At 48.2% G+C, this 20,500-nt stretch overlaps 1 protein-coding gene across 5 annotated transcripts in view; it reads left to right on the top strand.

The window, feature by feature from the left end:
• The window catches only part of NSMF (NMDA receptor synaptonuclear signaling and neuronal migration factor), a 40,199-nt gene that overhangs the window by 4,854 nt on the left and 14,845 nt on the right, over window positions 1-20,500 (top strand). For 2 of the 5 annotated variants that reach the window (XM_088532177.1, XM_088532176.1), the window contains exons 2-6: window positions 2,902-2,963; window positions 11,965-12,432; window positions 15,876-15,951; window positions 17,287-17,292; window positions 17,880-17,948. In XM_088532177.1, the coding sequence (XP_088388303.1) occupies window positions 2,902-2,963; window positions 11,965-12,432; window positions 15,876-15,951; window positions 17,287-17,292; window positions 17,880-17,948 (681 nt within the window). The remainder of the gene's footprint in view (window positions 1-2,901; window positions 2,964-11,964; window positions 12,433-15,875; window positions 15,952-17,286; window positions 17,293-17,879; window positions 17,949-20,500) is intronic. The other 3 variants (XM_088532175.1, XM_088532173.1, XM_088532174.1) reach the window with 2 other exon arrangements.

The raw sequence follows: 20,500 nt of genomic DNA, 5'->3' as shown, positions 1-20,500 counted from the left end.
CAGTGTCATATGCTTAAGTTTATAGCTCCTCTGCCTGTATGTCTGTAAAGCACCTTGTATCTTATCTCATCTATGTGAAACAAACATCCTTTCTAACGTCTTGCCTGTTAAATTCTCATGAGGTCTCTCTGCTCTGACCCGGCTGAAGGGTTGCTGTCTATACCATCAGTAGACTTGATGGGATTTGGACTGCATTGGCTTTAGTAGCAGCAGAAGCGAGCTGGGAGCAAGCTGCCATCACAGGACTTGTGTTAATATGTGTGAATTACAGAAATAGAAAAGAATGGGTAGAGTAGAGCAATTCTCATCCGTTAGCCTTCTAGTGGCTTGGCTTTGATCATGTCAGCGGATAGCCAAGAAAATGGAGTAAGTGGTGCACTAGTGATCTGGCAGCTGCTGATAAACTGGGATAGCTGCGAGCATAGTGACAGCAGGGAAGGAGCACAAAAGGCTTGGAAAGAGAGGCAGGGCATAAGGAGCAACCACAGCCAACTGAGAGTCCCCTTGGCAAAGGGCACATGGAGACATCAGTGAGAGATCAGCTGAGGCCCAGCCAAGGAGAAGCCGGTGGCACTTGGGAAGCAGAAATGTGGAAGGGAACCACTGAGAGAACAGGCAAAAAAAATAATCTGAAGTTTGCAGTGCAATTGGCTGGAAAACCCCCATTGCACGTTCTGATGCGCAGACTTCGGTGGCTTATTAGCCATCGCTAGATAAGGGCGATCAAGTGTCCGTGTTAATTAGCTCTGAGGAAGGCTTGCAGCAGCCGGGGGCAGTGGAAGCAGAACAGAATGACATGTCTGCTGGTCCAGGCTCTGAGAGACAGCAGGGTTTTGAGTAGCCCTGTCTTTCCCTGAGTGGGTTTCTCATCCGCAAGGAGAAGTCTGGGTGGTCGCACGTTCCCTGGGAGCTCTGGCACATGGGATTTTCCCCTCCTGCCACTTGGGACACCGGCAGAGTGAGATGCGGAGTCTGCAGCCCCCATGTGCTCTGGGGCTGTTCTCAGTGGCACTGCTGTCCCCACGCGACGTGGGGAGTGGAGGGCAGCAGTGCTTCCCTCTGCCTCCACGCCGGCCAGTTCAGCTCCGGTCTTAAGAAATGCTTGGTGCTAACTTTTGAGGCTGTGGTTTGCAAGTTAAAGGTGAAGCATTGGCCCAGATTTTAAGGCAGACAGATTAGCTTTGGGCATTGGCAGAGACAGCCAATGAGCTAAGATGTCCTTAGAGCTTTTGAGCTAGTTGAAACTAAACTTTATATTTCAAATTATACTTATGTAAGTCTCCATGCTCACTTGCTGCTAATTTGCCTTAGAATATGCACATGATCGTTTCTTTTACGTGGAATGACTGCTGATGCGCAAGAGCAACTCCAGAGCCTTTCCCAAGGGTGTAAATCCTCTGCTGGGGGGTGGTTTTGGCCTCCCTATGTGGGTGTGCAGCGGTGGCTTCGCTCTGCCCTGAGGGATGCTGTGCCCAGCTCTGTACAACCAAGTAGAGCTTCCGTGTGCCCTTCCTGGGAGGTGCTCAGGAGCGGGGGGAGACAGTGTGGGCAACTGCCATCACGGGCTGGTGTCTGGGGCTTCAGCCTGGTATTAGACAGGCAAGAATCCGCAGAAGAGGAGCCCTTGTCTCCCGCACAGCTCCTGCTGTGCCGCTGCAGAGCGCTTTGCGCTTGCCTGGGCTGAAACTTAGTCCCAGGGAGATTAAACCGCTCTCTTCCACACTGCTCCTATCGATCGTGTGTTGCTGGCTGTGGGTGACAAATGGACTTCCCGCTCCTTCCATTTCTAGTCACCCAGGGGGGAAGTGGCAGCTGATTATTCTTGGCCCCGTTGGGAGGAGCTGTGCAAACACGGTGGGAGGAAATCCGGGCTAACCAGGGAGAGGGGGTGATGCTCTCCAGTGACAGAACCGAAGGTTGTTTTGGAGGTCAAAGCCCTTTTGTGCTCAGATGTGCAGTGGCCAAGAGGTGCTGAAGGAGGAGGCGATGGGTGAGGAGGGTCCCCCCTGCTGCAGCACATCTTGCTCCTCTCCCCTAGCGCGAGGTGCCCCTGGGCTCGCAGGCTGCCAGTGTTCAGCCGCTGCTTTTCCTTGGCCAATATCTTGGCCATTTCAAAGGACACCTCAAACAAGGTGCCCTTTCTTGCATAGGTTGAACTCAGAAAGCTTCTTCCAGATGGAGATATCCACAGGGTTATGTAGAACTTATTTCTGATAAAGTTTGAACTTGTCTTGCCTGGTTGAGTCTTGGCATGTTTGAGTAAGCACCCATTTATCCATTGGACCTGAATTCCTTGGAGGACAAGGAGCTGCTTTCCTGGAGTCTTGTGCCGTTTCTCAAATACAGATGTCCGCTAGTCTGAGATAGCGGCGCTTGAGAGCTTGGGGCTAAGCAAGGGGAAATGGATATTGGCATCAGCAGCTCAGCTGGGAGCGCCCACAGAAGGGATGTTTGGCACCAGGGCAGAAAGCCACACTGGGGACTAGGAGGGCGACACCTGTGGGCTGCTGGGAGAAGTTGAGCTTGGACAGGGGCAGTTTGAGGTAGCAAGGCAGTTCACAGGCGGTAGATACGTGTGTTCACAGAAGCAATTCCCAAATTAACGTGGGTGCTTTTTCTTCTTCTTTGCTGTCAGCAGAGATGCTGAAGAGTCAACTCAGCCTGGGCTTTTAGTCCAACCTCGTCTAAGGAAATGTTTTGGACAGGGGAAAAAAATGAGGCATGTTAGAGGTGGGAGACCCCACTGCTATTGTAGCACATAGGAGTTGGTGTCATCTGAAGCTGAGGGAAAGACAGATGTAGAAAAAGAACATTAGATTGAAGTGCTTTTTCAATCTTGGCCTTAATCATTATCCATTTCTTTCTTTCTCTTGCTGCCTTCTGTGATGCTTGGACATGCAGAGCGGCAAGGGCTTTTGGAGAATATCTTTCACAAAACCATCCCGAAGGTAGAAACGGCTCAGGTAAGAGAAGTGCCACATATTCTTTATATTTGTGTAGATTATACTTTTTAAAATAGCTCTTAGAATTTTTTAAAAATGCATTAATGTATCAAAGAGGTTAGTGTGTGGTCTCAACAGATGAAACAAATAGTCGCTTTATGGATCTGCTGAAGCCCTTGAGGAGAGAAGGCAGTTGGGTGACTCATGGGGAGGGTGGGCTGTGGGGACAAGTTCAGTTTTAGTGCATAAGTACCCTGTCATAAATCCACGTGTAAAGCTGTGTCCTGATGTCTCAGCTGAAAAATAAGGGTGGCACTACACAAGGGTCCTGCACTGGTTTGTCGCTCCTAGGTCTTGCTGTGGAATAAAAAAAAAAAGGGGGGGGGAGTTATGATGTGCGAACTGATGTACTCAGCATATGCAGAGTGATCGGTGTTTGCCAGCCGATCCCTTCTGCGGGGATATAACTTTCTGTCTTACCTAAAATGTAAGCATGTGTTTATTCAGAAGAAACGTTTCTTGTTTAGCATACGTGCCCAACCACTAGCCTTTGTGAGCCAGCTGGATGGGTCCCTGCCTTTCTTCTTGATCTGTTCTGCTGACCTTCAAGTTGTCCTTGGTGGAATTGCGCTTGCTTTGTGAATGGAAGGACCTGGAAAAGCTGTGGTGCTACTCTCCGAGTTTTCAGCCGTGAGAAACTCCAGTGACACATTAATTATTAACAGTGCTTATTCTAAGAACAAGCCACAGTGGTGGTGGGGAGGCAAGAGTAGAAAAAGGCTGGGGTCCATTAAAACTAAGGTCAGGAGTCTGAGGCAGAGGAAGGGAAGGGTTGGACAGGCTGCAAAGAGGCTGGTCATATCTTAGGAGGAGACGTCCTAAAAGAGCAACATCCTCCATTGTGATCATTTTTGCAGTTGTTCTTGTCAGCTGGAGCCTTTTTTGTTTTTTCTTGCAATCTCTCATCCCATTCCTGACCACTTTATACTATATACCACTATATCCTTAGCTATAGCTATGGAGACGATGAAAATAGAGCTAATGTGACCATGTTGTGGCTGGATAATATTTGGCTGTGCGTCTCCTCAGAGTTGTTGCACATGAGAATAACATTGCTTATAGGTGTCTGTGCTTATAACATAGCCCCAAGCCAAGGGTGACCGTCTCCTATCCAGGACCCACTTAGTACAAGACTTAAGATCCTGTTTCAGTCCAAGTGAATTTAGCTGCTGTAGATACCAATCAAGTAGGGAAGGATGTGCATGATTATACCCCAGTCCTCATGGGAACTTGAATTATAACTAAACTGATGGCATTCCCTAGAAATGACTCTGAATGTCTGCAGAAGAGAAGCATCATTTTTTTTAAAATCATCTTTTGAAATTCTATAGCATGTAACTTAACGTGGTTCGTAGTATTTCTTTAAAGACAATCATGGTAGAGAGGTTGTTTATTTCACAGAAAAAAAAAATGAAGATAGAAAATCTGGCCCCATTTCATGTGTCCTAATTGTCTAATTATGAGGACTTTCTTTCCCTGCAGAAACTGTGTTGTTTTTGTGAGTTTCTAAACACTTCACCTCTAGCTTTGAGAAACTGGGGAGAGGTGATAACTATAGATTATATATAAGCAGGATAGGCAAGCTAGCATGTCTAAGACTTTTGATGAGGGGTGATTTATTGGCGAGGCTTTGTTTACCTCCTGTTTTAGCATGACTGCTGCTCTGCTTCCTTTGCTAGAGTTAACACGTGAGGAACTAAACATCATCACAGGTAAACAGCACTGCAAGGCACTGCAGGGTGCTTGAGGGCATACGTGGAGGAAGAAACCCGTGAAGGACACTGTTGGTTCCAACTTCTGTAGTTTTGATTCTTCTTGATGTGAAATCTGAGGACTTCATGGGTCAGAAATACTGTGCGATTGGTCTGTGTGATTCTCTGCAGTCTTCTTCTGGAGGACATTTGTCTGGGGGACCAGGGAGGTACATCGAGTGCTCTGGTTGTGTTCTGGTAGGTTGCAGCAAGGAGTGGTGATAGATTTTTTTCTTCCCTTTTATTCCCTTTTGGAACCAGCCAACTGCCTGGTGACAGGGTGTGTGCTGACAGAGAATAGTCCCTTTGGGAATGCTCACTTTGTCCTTGTTATTCTTTTCTTTTTCTCCTGATCCTTAAGATACCCCGAAGGCTTAGAAGAAAGGGAGGGTTGGACTCTGCAGCAGCACAGGCCGCTGCTCTGTCAAGGGGGCTGGAGCCAAGGTGGGCATGCAGTTCCTGCTCTCCTGCCTTCCTTTGTTGCAGGCTTGTTCATGCAAACAGAAGGTCTGAGAAGGCTCCCAAAAAGAGCACTCTCCCACGTGGAGCGTTAATTCTGATGACCAGCCTGTTGTCAGAATCCCTGCCAGCTCTCACAGCTTTCTGGTACCTTCTAAAAACTTTCCATCCGCATCTGTGGAATGGGGTTAATGGAAGAGTGAGTCTCCCTTGGGACAGATGTGGATGGAAGATAGGGAAAAGCACTGAATGTTTTAAAGGAGGAATGCAGTAAGGCCACAGAGATTAAAACAAAAAAGAAGTGATCGCTGAAAGTCCCCCTAGCGCTTGGGGGAAGGAGCTTGGGACCTCCACACGAACCTCCCCTCCAGGTTAGGTGTCGGAGGCCTTACACTGAGATACTGAATTAAGTCTCTCTATATTCATATATCAGAGTGGGAAAGATACCCAGGGCATGGGGCAGCAAAACTAAAAATAAGGGCAAGTGAAGCAGTTGGGAAGTGTCTTCTTTTCTGAGGTGGATCCAGACCCAGTGTTCCTTTGCTGAGGAAGGGAAGGGAGCTGGTGCTGGTTCTGTTTCCTTGTTCTTGTCCAGGTGGCTTCTGTTTTGCTCAGTTGGGTTATTGGAGGGGAGCTAGTGCTGCTAGCGGTGGGGCTTTCTCTGTAGGATCCATCTCTGGTTTGTCCAGAGATGGTAGAACTTGGGCCAGAGTTCCCTAGCAGATCTTGATTCAAATTTGCTGATTATTAGTAAAAATAGTGTATGTCTGTTGACTGGTAAAAACCAAGCTGCATGGTTACCCAAAACTGAAACCAAGCATTTTTTCAAGCTCAAAAGCCATCTTCACTTCTTCTCTTCATCTTTCCAGGAAATTTCAGCCATCAGTGAAAACACTGGATGTGTGAGGAGGAGAAGGAGGCTGCTTGTGACTTTCTCCAGGCTAAGCAGCAATGGGGAGCACCAGCGGGAGAAAAACCTCTCTGCTAAGGCTGCTGTGCCACGTGCTGGCACTTCCCCACAGCAGCCTCTTGTGCTTGCAGCCTCAGAGGCAGGTGTGCGAGCACGCAGGCAGGGCAGTGGCCATGCCGCACAGGAGGTTTGTCACGCTGCCAGTGACCTGCCTTGCTCTTCAAGAACCCCAGCGTGTGGCTGGGCACATGTTGGGGTGAAGGAGGTGACTTGCAAGCTGTGCCTTCTTGTGAAGCTGTGGCCACAAGGTTGCCTCGACCCTGCTCTCCGAGAGGGACTGCTCATTTGCTAAGGTCAATGGTGGGGCTACCAGAGCTCTTCTGGTGCCTAATTTGGGGTAAGCAATGGAAGTGGCGGAGAGACCAAGTCTGCCCTGTGCTCTCTAGCCCATTTATTGTGCTCTGCTGGGATGGACCCAGCAGTGTCTCCAGCCCAGCCATCTCGCTGTGCCCTGGGCCTTGTGCTGCCAATCGCAACTAGTGCTGAGCATCTCAGGTGACCTTTCTAGAAGAGCACTTGGGTAACTTGCTGCAGAGGAAGCCACAGGCAGCCACGGACTGTGAAATCACATCCCTGAGGGTGTGGGGCTGCTTCCAGGTGTCGCCAGCATAGGTACAGTGTGGATTTATCCTGAGACTTGCCATAAAATGCTTTGACCACTTGTGATGTGAGAGAAACGCAGGTCACAGTGTTACCATGGCAATGCTAAGGCAGGTGGTAGTCACTGCCTCTCGCTCCTTTGGATCTTGTCTCACGGTAGCAATTTCATCTCTTCACATTAATGGTAGGGGCCAGAATAAAACATTGCAGATCCATGAGACACAGCCTCAACATCATCTCCAGTTTGCGTGTTTTCCTGTCCTATTTTTAGCTCACAAGAGCAGCAGAAACCATTTGCCATATTTAAGTTCCCTTGGTTTTCTCAGAGCTGCTCACATCCCGAAGTCCCCTTCCCTCCTTTCCACAGGGAGCAGTGTGACCTTCCTTCCTTGGAAGTGGCAAGGTCAGAGCACGAGATGCCGCCACAGCAGTGCTGGCTTTGTCACACTTCAGAGACTCCCGCCAAGAATGTTGGGCTTGTTGCAGAAACGCTGCTCTTGGCATCTTTGACCGGCTCCTCACAAAGGCTCCGCTTGCTTGACCCTGAAGGTACTGAATGGCTAAAATGACTCTGACTTTATATATATATATAGATATAGATATATATAAAATCCATTTTTATCTTCCTGCCTCATGGCTCACTGTTTTGAATAGGGTTTTCCTATTTTATTTTTTTTTACCATGCCTGTTTTCTGCCAGCAGCATCCTGGCACCCCAAGGGACACCGCCGGGAGTACATGGTGTTGCAGACTGAAACTGCACAACCAGCTGCCAAAACTCTCTTGGAAACCTCCTACTTTTTAGCAATGTGCTGGGCTCTAGCTACTGCAGCCTTCTGCTTTCATCTTTGAAGGTATTACTGGGCCTTGTGGACTGTAAAATATAAAAAATATATTCATTTACTACAAACACTGCAAGTCCATGTCCTGAAACTGACTAGTCGGGGCCAATTCTTTATTTGCTGTTGGCCAGATAAACTGAGGATAAACTCTGCTCCAGAAAGGAGGAGCAGAGAAGAGAAAACAGTTCTCAGTTCTCCTTTTCTGAAATGACATATATTTATATATTTTTAATAGGATTTATCTGGATTCCTATGTGCCGTTTTGCTTCTAATGGTGGAGCTGAGGTTTTAGATCTAAGATGCTTTAGTCATTGATTTGGCTGCTAACTATAGGTTTTATATATGGCATATATAATAGATGTATATTTAAGCTTATATCTGCAACTTTTGGCTATGTTCTGCCATGATTTCTGATCTTGTGGCATTGAAGATGGTCTGCATCAGATATGAGTTTGCCTGCGTCTCTCCATGCTGATGTGGCCTCTCAATCACCTGAGACTTATCCTTTATGTCTTCTAATAAATTTTAAAAAAAATAGTTAAAATTTTAAATTAAAAATTCTAATAAATTTCTTCTTATTATTTCGTCTAGAAATGTTGTCACAGGGGAAGAAACTGAGAAACCTTAAGTTAAAGTTAGTTGCCTAGGTTAGATCACGTGTTGAAGTTTAAATTTAGAGTTACTGCATGCCAAATAATAGATTTTAGGTATTTGATAGTAATAAATGCATAATAATCAGAACACATTTACTGAGAGCATGAATTCTGTATCTGCCCACCTAAGGGATCATGAAGTAACCAGATTATGGCTGTCAGAGGTCATGTCTTTGGCAGTACTCACAGCCTTGTGGCTATTTTGGGCAGAAATATCACAGAGCAGATAAAGCCAGGAAGAAGGGAAATACATTCAAGGAAATAGGGGAGTAGCAGTTTTCAGGACCTGGGCTCTGGATGGACTGTTGAACTCAGCCCAGGTGGAGGAAGTAGTGGAAACTCATGGGCTAGATGTTGCTGTTAACCACTAGGTAGTAGTAGCTCAAACACGCTGGTCTCCTTCCTTCTCTGTGTCCTGCCACTATTTGATGTCTTGGCCACAACAAACCCACACACAGTGCAGATCTGGGTGAAAAATCCATTTGAGGAACCTGGTTTGTCTCCTCCAAGGTAACCCTGCAGCCAGCTGGGATGACACTGGTGCTGGTAAAATCAAACGGGAGACAAGAGCGGCTCCCAGGTCAGTGCAGCTGCGTGCCCAGAGCGGGGAGGGCACTGTGCCAGGTTGCCTAAGTCACCCTGCCCTAGGCAGGGGGGTAGTTTGATGGAGCAGCTGGTTGTGGGAGAGGTGGCAAGAGCAATGTGAACATGAAGTGAAGCAGACCAGCAGTAACCAGGCAGAGGGTGTTAGCAGCAGGCTGCTTCAGATCACTCTTAGAAGGCAACTGCAATTACTGCTGAAGTCCCCAGTTGCTGTTTCTTTTCCCTAAACATCCCTGTGGCTCAGATTTAATTCAGTGTCAATTCCTGGACCAGCTTGACATCTTTCCTCGCAGAAGCAAACTGTTAACCTAAAATGCCGTAGAGAAAGCGGTTAGTGCTTTGGCAGCACAATTCAGTTCTGTGCAAACACAGAAGATGGAATCTGTCATTTTTAAGCACACCAACATCTCAGGGCTGCTGGGTACACAATTGCACTTGCACATGCATGTGTGCACCCTCCTGTGTGTCAACAGGAGCACAGACTCGCTCCCTGAAATCAGTGTAGGCTCATTTTTCTAGAGGTCAGAGGTACTTATGATGTTTTTTTTTCCCTTTTCGTACTATATTTTTCTGTAGATGAATTCTGTATTTATTCTAACCAGCAGTCTTGAGCAAAGCTTTCTCATCTGTTTCTACATGAAGTTGCTTCTTCTGTTTATAGTTACTGAAGATGCTAAATAGTTGGATTAGAAGGAATAATTAGCCAATTGTTTATGAAAGAGTGAGCACATTGGTGTATTGGAAGTCCCTCACAGTGCTTCACCATGGAAGCTTGCATCTAAGTGCAAATCAAAACACCTTGAGTATGGGAAAAGTAAGTAAGAAGGAAGGATTATCTGCACACTCTGCACAAAATCCTTTTTTCATCAGATAGACAGCTTATATGAAATATATTCACCCAAGATCTGTAACCCTGTAGCTGTAAGATTGACTCTTACCTGGACCCTGTTATCTCCCTTTTTCACATCTAACTCTTGACTTCTGTATTTATGAATCTGAGACTGGGGTTTGGCTGTCTGCGCTTGCAATCCCCAGCAGCTTCAGACATGTTACACTTGGGGCCCTTCTCTTTCCCAGTGGTGACCCGAGGCCCTACAACCTGAAGAGAAGGTTCAGACGTCAAACTTTGCCCTCAGAGACGGGAGCTCAGTTCTCTCTTCAGCAGGTGACCTGTTTGAAGCAGAGAAACAGCAGCGCTGTCGGCGCGTGGGGAGCGGCACAGTATCCAGTCTGCTTGCTGTGCTGCTGCAGTTGCTACTCCATAGAAATAAATCTTTCCAGGAGGAACGGGAGCAGCTGCCAGCTACTATATTGTGGTGTCTCAAGGAATATCTAGTGTCGTTGTGCCCACGCAGATTAGTAAATTTGACAAGCTGAGGTGAGCGCCTAGAACTGGTCTTTGTTTTTAACTTAAAAGCGACTGTGCTCAGGTTGGTTAGAATGGCAAATTTTACAGTGTTGTGAGCTGAGGGGGATAAAAAGCTGGCTTGAGTTTGCACCATGATGGTGTTTCCTCTGGATGAGGATACTCTACAGCACAGGTAGTCATGGCGCTGGAGGGGGATTGAGCAGCTGGTGCGGGCAAGGAGCGCATCCTGCCGAGTGCGCAGAGAGCGCGAGGTCTCGCCGGGAGCCTGATGGACCCAACCTCTGCTCTCAGGACAGGTCAGGCTGCCACAGTCTTTTCTTCCCGTCTCCAGAGTGGCGAGGGACACGTTTATCTCTTGGCAATGCTGGAAGAAGTTGTATCTCAAACAGAAAAATGAAGTAGGAGTGGCACAATGTGCCACCACCAGGGCAGTCCAGCTCACAAACGCAGCAGGAGCGGACGCCAGAAGCAGAGGCCCTTAGCAGCCTGAGCAGAGTTCAGGGTGGGCTTCAGATTCCAAAGCCATGAGTGTAGGTCCTGCGGCCAGCTTAGCACAGGAGGCCTCTTCTACAGTGGGGCATGGGGACAGCTCATGCATTGCAGGTTGTGGTGGTGGTGAGATGCAGGTTGCACACACACACTGCCTCCAGTGTCTCGAGGTGACTGTCTTCCCATCATGGCTAGCAAACATAGCCAAGCCTCTGGTTGGTGTGCAGAACAGCAGCAGAAGGGAAAACATTCAGTTTGCTTTCTGCATATAATGCTGCTGCCCATGCTGGATACCAAGGATTTTATCTTTGCCGGGGTAGTAGCCGCATGACTAGCACGTTCCCTGCTGAGCCTTTTTAAGGATCCCTAGCTGCTCTGAAGCTGAAGGGAGGTGGAAGAGGTGATTAACAGCCACTTGAGAAAGGGATTAGCAGGTGGGTGGCAGCTACCCTTGGGTTCATGCATGGAATTGCTATGGAAATGCTGCCGTTTCGTTTCCTGGCACTTTATCCACCGAGTGGGCTCCAAAGGCGCTTGCACTCAGCTTGCGCCCCTGCTACTCTGCGAAGGCGGCTGCGGTGTCTATCTCCAGGGTGGACTGCGTCTGCAGGCAGTGCCGGTGCCATGTGCATCCGTGGGGGCAGCCGGAGGTGCTGCAAAGCACGTGGCCACCATGGCACAGCTCACAGCTGAGGCCTTTTGGCCTCTGCTTCATGGCAAACTAACTGGCAGAAGATGAACAAGAGACCTCTGATAGTTTGCCCTGTCCCTTCAGCTTAGAAAGCGAGAGCTCGGAGCGCAGAGAACATTTGGAGTTTGTGACTGCTCACCAGTTTCCAAGGGTGCCAGGGGAAAGCTGGGGCCGCTCCTTGTCCTGCAGTGTGGTAGCCCTCGTGTGGATGAATCTGCCGAAGCTGCGAGGGCCACTTTGCTGTGAGCGCTTGCAGGCCGCGCATCAAGAACTGCAGTTGCTCCTAATCCTTTTTTGTTGTCTCTTCGCAAGTTTAAACTATTGGGCAAATATGCAAGGAATGTCTCTCTTTTCAGTACTAATCCTGATGATTTACAAGACTTTCTGGAAATGTTCACCTAAAAAGGTTCTGCAGAGGCCCTACTGTATCTCCCTTTCTCCCTTCCCCTTTCTGCAGCAGTAGCAGAGGGTCTCCTGAAGCTGCCTGTGCCTGGGGTGCCTCAGGTTTAAGTAGTAAAAGGTGCCATCTCTTCCAGATCACCTGCTTGCAGATTCCTATGTGGGGCAGGAGGAGTCTCCCGAGATGCAGCAGGCGTCACAGAACAAACGCCGGCTCTCCGTCATCTCAGATGGCAAGTTTGAGCGGAGCTTCTCCGAGGAGCAGCCGGAGAAGATGCCAAGCGAGGGCTCCAAGCCACGAGTCTACACGATCTCCGGCGAGCGACCAATGCTGTCGGAGCACGAGAATGAGAGCGTGGAGCTGGTGGTGATGAAGGGGGCCGCCTCAGAGGAGTGCCAGCACAGCGGCGCCGGCGGCCCTCACAGCACCAGCCGGCCCTGCAAGGGCTGGCCGGGCAGCCGGCAGGGCTCCAAGGAGTGCCCCAGCTGCACCCGCCTGGCTGCCCCTGCCCAGCATTCCTTCGACCTGGAGCAGCATCAGTCCAGCGAACCCGGGTGGCACAGGAAGCGGCTGGAGAGGATGTACAGTGTTGATCGAGTGTCTGGTAAGTGCATTCTGATAAGTGAAAGGGCGCACAGGCTCTCAGCAACACGCAGGTCAAGGGCAATGCCCGTCTCTTCCCAGTGCAAAGGAATCATTGTGGGTGGCTGGAATTCAGTTTCCCCCTCCAGCACTTTGCAGCGATGTCTGCAGAAAGGGATTGATGAAGCGGGAGCTTAAAATAAGCAGAGCTCAGTTCGAGGGCAGCTTCTCCAAGTTGGCAAGTGAACCCAACATGAGCCCCCTTGTCTCTGCCTCCAGCTTGTCACGGCTGACAAACCAGGGTGGCTTTCATGGCGATTTAATGGAGCTTAGCGAGGATTAATTTGGGGCATCCCTGGAATGCCTGTGTGTGTGGCTGGAGTTGGCTTGGCAGGCCCCCTCGCATCGTGCCACTTCATAGTCTTTCCATAAATACTGCCAAATAACATGATACTGGACTTCCTCCTCCACTCGCTTGCTGGATGTTTTCAGGGAATATGCCTTGTAATTGCTCAATTGCATTTAAAAAGATCCTGTTTGTTTTTTAAAAACATTGACCATTAATCAAATATATATCTCAATCTGTGTGCTTTGGATTAGAAGCCAGGCCACAGGTTCTGTACATGGCCTGCCATGTGCAATTTTCCTGACTTTTTCTGTTATTGTACATTCAGGCTTTTAGAGCAGGGTGTCTAGCGGGGTAGCTCAAGGTTTTCCCCTTTCTCCGCAACCTGGACGATCTTGGTTGTATGGAGATCAGAGCACTCATCGATACCGCTTCCAGCTGCAAGACCCATCCTGAGTTGAGAAGGTATAGCTTTTCTCCTCGAATGTTGCTATATTTATGTTAAAAGCTTTACTGAATAAATCAAAATTGTACTCTGTGCTGTGGGACCTGTGAACCAGGTTACATGATACAAAGTGTGCTTTATAATATATATATAAATGCTGCATATATATATATTCTGCTTTCATATTTGCATAGCTGCAGTTTTCATTAGGGACACTTATTGGTGTGAAATGGAGATTGTCCTTCTGAAAATATATCAGAGTAGATAGTAAATAGCATGGGACCTGCAGGTGCTCCCAGGAACATTTCACGCGTGAAACAGGGAGGCAGCTGTTGCCCTCCGCGCCTGTCTGTAGCCTCCGAGTGCTTGCATGGGTGGCAGTACTGCCTCGCAGACTGCATCCCAGCATTTGCACTGGCACCATGCGCTGAAAGTTTTCTCAGCTTGGCCTAATTTGTGCCCTCTACCCAAGTGCTATTAGTCAGAGAAAAACAGTAACTGGTGTCGGGCTGCAAGAAGTATTTCCTGGAATGTCCTTCATCCGTTGCTAGGGGAGAACATGGAGCAAAGATGAGTAGAGACAGAAGAAAGACTAATTTCTCCTGAGATTCATTTCACGATGATGTTTTTTCTGTTTGTATTTACATAATGGGTTATTGCTGCAAACCAACCTTCAGGGCACTTATGCCAGACTGGCAGAATTAGTATGGATTTTTGTGCTGGGTTTATGGTATCTAGCACCATTCCTGAGAAACACAAGCTGTTGTCTGCCATGTTGCTCCCCATATCTGATACAAACACATCCATTAGCAGACAGAGGTGCTGCGATGGTCCTGCCGCCCGGCACGTGCTGGAGAGGCTGAACATGGTGTCACAGTTTCTCCAGGCTCTCCTAGGCCTTTGGTTCCTTGGCTACTTCATCATGGTAAATGATCAAAAGAGGGAAAATGGGATGTCAGTCAGACAGATTTCCAGGCATTGTTCAGACAGCACCTCACGAGGATATTAGCAGTTGCTTATAAGCTCTCTCTTGAATCAAAAGTAGTGACTTAAAAGCTGGAAAATATATTAAGACATTGTCAGTCTTTTGAGATGTGCAGTCCCAGAAACATCTACATGGAAGCGTTGACTAAGCCCACATTCACACAACTTCTGCTTTAGCACTTCTAAGGGATCAAGACATCCAACAAATAATCCATTTATATTCCAACTTATTTTGCACTTATTCTCTCTGTGGTTTTTGGAGGAGGGTATGCAGGTGAACTTCATAATAAGGGTTCGGAATTCTAGAACATGGTTTTCATTTAAAATATATATTTCCTTAGGGTGCCCTAGTACAAGGCTTGACATAAACTGTCAGCTGACAGGAATCTTTTACAGCTTTCTCTGTGACTTCTTAGAGGCTACTCCTGTGCGTGGATTTATACAACCTTCATTTCAAAGGAAGCGTCCCCACTTGCATTTGGCATTTTTGCATCTGTAATTGTATTTTCTCTGCTTACAGGATTCTGCAGGATCAGTTTCTAGGTAGATGTGACCTATATGAAACATTTGATACAATTACTACAGATCAGATATTTTTTCTGCAGTAGGCCGACAGGGCTGGCTTTTGGCCAGGAAAAGTGAGTGAAAAATATTTGCAATTATGCTAGAAAATTAATGACTGAAATACTGTAGTTGCTAATGATCTTAAAGCTCTGATGAGCAGAACACCACCTTGCCATGTGCTGTTGAATGTGTGCCTTAACCAAAGGAGCTATGAAGCTGGAAGCAAAACATGCTGCAAATCAGCCTCAAATCCTAGGAAGATCCAGGAGAGAGAGTCCAGTGATATCCAGGGAGGTCTCACACATCCCATGTTAACATAGCTCTGATTCTCTGGCTGATAGACTTTAGCCAGAGAGTTCTCGGTAGGAGCTGTTTTTTGGTCAAATTCCTCTTTTCGTGACACCAACATTTCATAAACATAATTAGTAACTTATTTCACTGTCTGTTCTTTATCACTCAGCCACTGTTACGTGGAGATGATGGGTCTCCTATTGCACCAGAGGTGGCGAGTAACACACAGCTCGTTCAGGCAGGGCAGCTTGCAAGGGGAGCAAATAGGCATGGAGGGATCTGCAGGCTGCACAGCTGATGAGCTGTTTGGCTGTCAGAAACAGAGGGGAAAAAACGGATTATCACGAACAGGTGTGTAAGGGGTATACTGGAAAACTTGGATGTAGGGGAAAAGTGTCTCGGGCTGTAATTCCTTTTAGAGAAAGGGAGTGCTGCCACAATGGGGTCGTATTGGAAAGAAGCATTTGAATGAGATATTTCAGAGGCCGGAAAATGCTATTGATGAGAAATGTTTTTTCTGGTTTCTTTTTTTTTTTCTCTCCTCCAATTGTCCCTTTTTAGAATGATCCAGGGATTACACTAATCTCCTGTGTTTAGAAGAGAGCTTTCATTCTTCATTTAATAGCCTGATAGGTGCAACTCAGAAGGCTTAGTGCAAATTTCTAAAGCCCTTGCGGGCAGCCTGCATGCATACAAGGAGGATGAGACTCTCCGTTCAGTACAGGGTAGCCTGCAGAGGGAAAGTACCAGGAGCAATAGCCTGGGCATGTCCTGCTATGTGAATTCTTCCTCTGGCTGCTGGATTTTCAGCTGTCTCTCTCCCTCTGTCTTCCAGATGATGTCCCTATACGGACCTGGTTCCCTAAAGAGAACCTCTTCAGTTTTCAAACTGCTACTACAACTATGCAAGCGTAAGTGAAACGACTGCTCTGCCTTTGGTCACGTACCTCGGAGTCGGTCCACCCAGAGCTGTATTGCAGAGCCTGGGTCTGTTGAGTCGTGTGTTTGACACCAAGTATGGGAGCGAGCGCCTCGTCTCTGTTTCCTGCACTCGTAATTTCTCTCTCCTGCTACTTGCACTTCCTTGTTTTCCCCTTCTGCTTCTCCCCTGTTGGCCGCCCAGCTCTTCCCCAGGTCCCTTGTTTGCTCTGTGACACTGTGCCCTGGCCCTGGCTGCCTGTGGAGACCCCTTCACCGTTTGCTGCTGCTGCAATCGCAGCCTTGAGGAGCCGAATGTCCAGGCCCAGCCTGTACCTGTCGCTGGCGGGATACGAGTCTCTGTGGGGCAAGGGACAGACCTGCAGCCTCTACGCTGGTCTAGTCTCTTGAAGAGGGTGTCAGTGAGATCTCTGATGAGTGTGAGGGAGTCCAAGTTCTCCATAGCCTCTCCCCTCATGCTCTGCTCAGAATTTGGTGCCCCCAGGTCGCTGCTGTGGTGGGAAAGAAGCAGTTCCCAAGAGACTGAGTAGAGTGGGCAAAGTCTCATTTCAGGGTAGTGCTCAGCTTGTGTGGTAAAAGCTTCAATTATTTCCCACTTGTCTGTAAAGCTATGACAGATGATGAGGAAAATGAGAAGGTGTTTGGTCTTTTGAGGCCTTTTCCCAGCCCTTTTACCTCCTTCCTGTCTGTGTGTGTCTATGTTGCTCTCTGCTCCGCTGCTTTCCATTTCTCCTCTTCTACCCTGGTCTCCCTTTCATAGTTAACTTCTCTGTTGTTTCCTCTTCCCCAAGTGCTTTGCCTTCCACAGAGAGAAGCGGTTTGCTGATGTTGGGGTAACCCGGGCTGAATTGGACATGTAAGGGAAGAGGCAGAGAGGGTTGGAATGAGCACTGCTTGGCTCCGGCCAGGGTGCCGGGGCCCCTGGGCAGTCCGAGGGCAGTTTGATGCAGTCTTGCTTTTCTCTTTGCAAATTTGATTGGAAACAGGGGCTTTTGTTTTGCAGTCCTGATCTGTACAGCTATACAAGTTTGTGTTTTGATACAAACACAACTGCGTATTCTCTGGGCCCACGTGGTGCTTAATTTGTGTCCAAGCCACACTTTGACACTGACCCGGGGAGGATTTAGCTTGGTTGAGTAGGAGTTTCACCATTGAAAACTGCCTAATTTAAAAAGCCATTTTTTTTCCACTCAACAAGAACTATTTGTTTCTCTGGAGTGAGGTGTCCCTCAGGTTGCTGGCTGGGGCTGAGCACTAATGAATTCCTCTTCTTTTCCCTTTTTTCCTGCGTCTCCCGGAATCTCTAGCATCTCGTAAGTATAACCTTTTTGTTTGTTTGTTTGTTTGTTTCTGTGTCTGTTGAGGTCCTGGATAAACTCCTCTCCTCTCCTGTCTGTCCTATTCACTCATGCTTTCCTTGTGCTAGGGCTGCTCGTCAGCTGGCAAGAGATTAGGCAGCTGCACTTCGTAGGTCTACGTGGATCACGTTGCGGCCATCCTCATCTTCAGTATGAAGGCTGCAGTTGCTAGTGTGCCTCTGTGCCTCTTGGTCCTGGTGTACAGAGGTTTTATCAGTGATTTCCTAGGTCTCTTCCTCAGTAGCAGGGATTGATGGCTCCTCTTCCCCTTCTTTGGGCCATGCTGTAGCCGCTCGTGCGCTTGCTTTAGGAACAAAGGTTTCTCCAGCCACCTACTCTAGAGAGGGAGGACCTCTGGTTTGGTGACTTGTTTTGCCTGGTCCCTGACTCACCCTCAGGTGAGCCTGCGAGGCTTGGCTTTCTACCTCAGTCAGCCTAACCTCTCTGTTGTCTGGTGAGAGCTTCCTCTCTTGTCTATGTGTTTCGTGTCCTCTCCAGTTGACAGCTGTGTAGTCGGTTAATGGCTTAAAATGGTTTCCCAGGGCATTCAGGGGCTGCGCAGAAAGGAAGAGACGGAAACGAGAGAATGATTCGGCAGCTCTAATACAGAGGTAGGGCCCGTTTTCCCCCACAGCCGTAACCCTGCCTGGTGTTGCATGGGCCCTTTGGGTGATGTTAGTGACCTCGATGACATTGACCATGGTTGTCCCTGTCTGTGTTGCTGTTTGGTAGGGATGCTAGCAGCAGTGGTGGTGGAAACATGGAGGTGAATGATACTGCAGTACCCGAAGTAGCTCGTCTCTGTATTGTTAGGAAACACTACTGAGTTTCTTTTGTGCTTCCATGTGTATTATACGGGGTCTGTCTCTCAGGTAGAAAAATGTATGTGTCCACCTCCTCCCTGCTGTTTGGAATTTTGTTTGAGGTTGGCTGAATACAATAGCACGTAAAGCCTGTTAGCTAGGCTGCATCTACAGATGCCCCTCAAAAAGCTGAGACCTAAACAAAGTTGACATCTATAATGACCAAAAAGTTGGGTTTTAATCCTTTTTATTGAAGAACAGAGAGGAAATAAAAGAGGATGGAGAATGATTCCTTGTGTGCTGATGTTACAGGAGGTTTCTGGTTTCCCTCTGCTGGCTTCAGAAGGCATGACACATAGCATGGTGGTCAGAGGTCTTCTGATGTCTTAACTGTGCCAAGGCTAATGTATTTTGGCAGCCAACTAAGCAGGATAACACAGCATTTGTGATTGGTGTCCTTGCTTAAAAACTGCCATGGTGACTTCAGCACTGTTCAAAACAGAGTGGGAGAAAAACAGCAGGTTTTTGGACCTGGGAAATCGCCAGAATTTTTTCCTTTTGTAATCATCTGTCTTTTTTTTCATCAAAAAAGAAGAGAAATAAGAACAAAAGCAAAAGACTCTTTAAATGAGTAGACAGTGTGGTTTTAAAAAGAGAGACATTTCCCAGAGATCAATTTCTGTTAGAAAATGACTTGTTCCCCTGGCTACCAACTGCAGGAGTAGGAGTCAGGTACATGGGTGACGCCAGCTAGGTCGGAGCAGAGACGGTCGTGTCACCCTTGCAGCCAGGCAGTGTGTCCCTTTCCCTCCTGCGGGCAATGAAGGACTGGGCACAACTGCAAAGCAGGAGCAATCTGCGTTTGCTATGTAGGAAAGAGGAGGTAGGACTGTCGTGATGACCACGTCAGCAGGAGTTTTTGGCTGTGCTAGCCGAGCAGAGCCTGGCCAGCTGGGAGGCCTACCTTGCTGCTGCATGCAGCTCTTTTTTCCGCTCTTTTCTCCAGAGGGTGAGGGGGATCCCAGTCCTTGGACACTCGGTGCCATGTGTGTGGTGCCCAGGGCGGATGTTTGGCCAGGCACAGCGCATGCTGGTGCGGCAAGTGCTGCCTCCGGTGATGCCAGCTGATTTGCTGAAGCCTGTGGCTCGTGCAGGCAGAACCTGAGGGTGATGAGGGTGCAGAAGGTGAATCATAGAATCCTTATGATTGGAAAAGACCTTCAGGATCATAGAGTCCAATCGGAGAAACATTGCTGGCAATTTCGCTGAGTTCTGACAGACTTCAGTAATTCTTTCGGTGTCCCTGGCCTTTATTTAGGTAATGAGTGAGCGGAGGCAGAGCTGTGGGCAGAGGCTACTGGGGGGAGCACAGAGTTGGGCTGCCGCCTCTCGGAGATCCCCTGCGTGGGATGGGTACCACAGAGGCAGCAGGGTCTGTGTCGATGGGCAGCGAGCCAGAGCCTGTCAGGAGGAGGGGATTGTTCAGCCAAGGGAGTGGTAGGGAGCCTTTATTACTATCTGCAGTTTAAGTTGGTGCTTGTTGGACTTTTGACAGGTGAAGAGATCTTACTAGTGATCAGATATCGCTGGGTTTGCTGGGTGCAGTTGTTGGGGCCAAACAGGGAGCCTGGGCATGTTTCTGTAGCCCCAGTGCCCACAGAGCACAAAGAATGTGTCTCCTTCCCCTAGGATATTGCATTTATTTAGGTTTAATGGAATGAGACAGGCCAGCATATTGGTCATCACACACCCCAGAGGGCTTTGCATGCAGAGCCAGTCCAGCGTATGTTTATGAAGCCTCTCGTTTTGGTTTCCTCTTTGAAGAACCGCTTGTCTCATCCACAGAAATGAATCTTCCTGTATCTAAGTAAAGCTCAAATAAAGCCCTGCAAGGGATCATTAATAACCCAAGAGTGGATGGAAGATGATCATGGAATAATATTACTTGCAGCCTCACTACACACCCCCGCTTTTCCTTCTTGGCTTGCTGAGTGTGGATTCTGAGGACTGCATGTGGCCCAAGGCCAGGAAGGAGGATGGGGCAGAAGGTGATGCAGGTGAAGTGCTCCTCTCCCAGGCATGTGTTTGGCTTGTTCTCTTTGCATCAGAGTAGAGATAACTCAACTTGCTCCAAACTCTTCAATGTCTGTGTTGGAAATGTCTTCTATTTAAGTAAATTTGCTTGTGTGTCTACACAGCTGTAATGTGTCCTTATTCATCCCAGCAGCCTGTGTGACCCAGGTGACACGTCCTCTTCCCCTGGCTGAAGTCTCTTGTTGCTTGTTGTCTGTGGTGATTGTTGGTGGGGCAGGAGGGAGTCTAGGAAGTCCTCAACTCCACGTAGGCTCCTGGGGGGTCAC

The sequence above is a fragment of the Tinamus guttatus genome, unplaced genomic scaffold, assembly GCF_059628265.1.
Source record: "Tinamus guttatus ecotype Peru unplaced genomic scaffold, ASM5962826v1 Tinamus_guttatus_pri_ptg000457l, whole genome shotgun sequence".
Classification (NCBI taxonomy): domain Eukaryota; kingdom Metazoa; phylum Chordata; class Aves; order Tinamiformes; family Tinamidae; genus Tinamus; species Tinamus guttatus.
The sequence above is the reverse complement of the archived record's forward strand: the minus strand, read 5'-3'. Positions and strand labels throughout refer to the sequence as shown.